This window comes from Penaeus japonicus, unplaced genomic scaffold (assembly GCF_977035675.1).
Source record: "Penaeus japonicus unplaced genomic scaffold, GWHDUDI00000001_assembly GWHDUDI00000023, whole genome shotgun sequence".
Classification (NCBI taxonomy): domain Eukaryota; kingdom Metazoa; phylum Arthropoda; class Malacostraca; order Decapoda; family Penaeidae; genus Penaeus; species Penaeus japonicus.
The window spans coordinates 7,081,421-7,083,920 of record NW_028234425.1 but is presented as its reverse complement, the minus strand read 5'-3'; the positions used below and the strand labels follow the sequence as shown (position 1 = coordinate 7,083,920).

The following is a 2,500-nucleotide window of genomic DNA, read 5'->3' as shown; positions in this document are numbered from 1 at the left end:
TTTATATCTTGGAGTCATATCTATAACAATAAGAGCAATCCAAGGAGATTGTCGTGTCTGCAACAACGGTGGGTAATCGCATGTAGGGAAACCTTATAGAAAATACACCCACACTTCGAAGCAATTTTCTCTTCTCTGCGTGTGAATAATTATGAGATTTGCCAAAAATACAAAGCAAAAATCTTGTGATTCATAATGATAATACATACAATATGTATATATATATATATATATATATATATATATATATATATATATATATATATATATATATATATAATGTATGTATGTATGTATGTATGTATATATATGTGTGTGTGTTACTTCGAAATGAAGTTGTATTGATGATGATCCTAGTACCCTGACGCAGGGATCGGTTCCCGAGGGCGCGAGGGCCGCGCGAGGGCCAGCGAGCATGACGGTGTATTTCCCACAGGTGCGGCCCTACCTTTGCGTCAGGCGGACGACGTGGCGACCTCGGCGTCCGCCCTTCGGATCAGCTCGGCCAGGGCGGTGATGTACGTCTGCGCCATCTGCAGCGTCTCGAACTTGGACAGCTTCCTGTCGTTGCCGAGGGTAGGGACGACTTCGCGCAGCTTCTCGAAGGCGTCGTTGAGGCCGTTCATGCGCCGCCGCTCCCTGGCGTTGGCCGCGAGGCGCCTCTTGCGGAGGACCTCATTGCCGACCACCTTGGGCGGGCGGCGGCGAATTCTCAAGGGCTTGTAGTGCGTCACGAGGGAGGGCGGCGTCTCGGGCGGGATGAAGTGCTCCTGGTGGCAGCCCTCGAGCTCCCCCGGGCTGAACTGCTGGGCGCTCCAGCCGCCGGCGGGCGCGGCGCTGGCGGAGGCGTACGAGTATGAGGGCGTGAGGGCACTCAGGTCCGCCGTGGCGGGATAGGCGGCCTGGTAGTACTCTAGGTTCGGGTAGGCCTCCGACACCAGGTCCTTGGCGCAGCGGTCGGCCGCCGCCCCGGGCGCCGCCCCCGCCCCCGCCGCCTGCAGCTCCGCGCCCGGCGAGCACTCGGAGGCAAGGTCATCGGGCGTCGAGCTGTGGTAGCCGTCGCTGCCGCCGTCCACGCACGACTGCAGGATATCACGGGTCTGGTGGGGCGTCACGCCCGCGGGAGGCGCTATCGTGGGCGCCGCGCCCTCGGGTCCCGGGGACAGGATCGCTCCAGGATCACTTCCTGGGTTGTAGTTGAAATCTCCGAGAGTAAAGTACTGCTGCGAGATGCTGCGGTCGGGCCAATACTCTCCCGCGTGGACCGACATGCCGAAGGTTCGCACTACGAGCACTCGGGGCACTTTCGAGTTCACACAATCCACACTTCGTCACACACTGTTCCAGGGGCGCACTGCAGGAGCTTGCGTCTCCATGCCGTTGCGCCGTTGCACTGGTCCCGACTGGCGCAGGAGCCGTTCGGCGGGCGCGAGGCAGCCCGAGTCCGCTACTTGTCCTGACTGGTGTCGCGGCGAGTCCCGGGTGCGTTATGGGTGCATGTTGCTGAGTCACCGCGGAGGGTCACTGATCCCTGCCGGCACGTTGCCAGCGACCCGCCAAGGTCAGTGTCAGCCCGAGACGGACACAAGGTCACTTCCTGGATATTGCACAAGTGCGGCGGCCGCGGCGGCGTCACGGCTACACTGGCGCCAGTTCGCTGCGCCGCAAGACTTTCTACCGCCAGCCAGCTTGGGGCGGCGCCTCCTTCCAGCCGTTCGAGTCTCGCCAGCAGGCCACTCTCCCTTCGCCAACGCGCGCCAACCGAGTTTCCCCGCAGCCGCCTTGAAGAGAAGCCCTTCTGGGGCGCAGGCTCAGTGTCAAATAACGCAGGCAGTCACTGGACTCCGTGAGTGCTCTACTGTACTACCAGCGACCGCCATCTTCGCGCCGCTGCTCCAAATCCGCCACTTCTTTCCCCGATGTCTTCGCTCACCGACTTTCCCCTCGACGAAAACGCTCCGCTCTTCCTCGTCGGACTTGCCAGGATCCCGTCGTCCAAAAGCATAAAGCCCATCGCCTAAAGACGCTTTAGGAGCTGACAAGGTTATTCAACTCCTTTCGCGGGAGAGATAAAAGGAAAAACATGTACTGAACGATCTTGAAGACGATGGGAAACGGACGATCGCCACTGAAAAATTTCCCAGGACACGGAAGTCGCGGTCTTCGTTACGGTCACGTGACTTTGCAGCGACCAATCATCGGCGAGCTTATGGTTACACTGTGTGAAAGAAGACGAAAGGATATTTAAATGTTATGTGTAAGGATTTTAGGATTAACGGAATTGTCAGACAATGTTAAAGAACCGAAGGAGACGCTGCCATTGAAGGAAAAAGGAAACCCATCGAAGAGAGAAAGGAACGAGAAGAAAAAAAAAGATACACAAAAAGAAAGGAGAGAGAGCGAAGGAAAAAAAAAGAAAAAATGAAAACTGACAAGAACGTTACCTTCTCCTGCCTAATTAAGGGGGGAAACTCAGCCACATGTAAAACACTTCATTACG

At 56.3% G+C, this 2,500-nt stretch overlaps 1 protein-coding gene across 1 annotated transcript in view; it reads right to left on the bottom strand.

Moving 5' to 3' along the window:
• Positions 1-2,500, bottom strand: part of LOC122260058 (uncharacterized) — a 3,988-nt gene that overhangs the window by 384 nt on the left and 1,104 nt on the right. The window contains exon 1 of the mRNA XM_043027152.2: positions 1-2,500. This exon is cut by the window's left edge and continues 384 nt beyond it; it is cut by the window's right edge and continues 1,104 nt beyond it. Within this exon, the coding sequence (XP_042883086.2) occupies positions 456-1,271 (816 nt within the window). The 5' untranslated portion in view covers positions 1,272-2,500 and the 3' untranslated portion in view covers positions 1-455.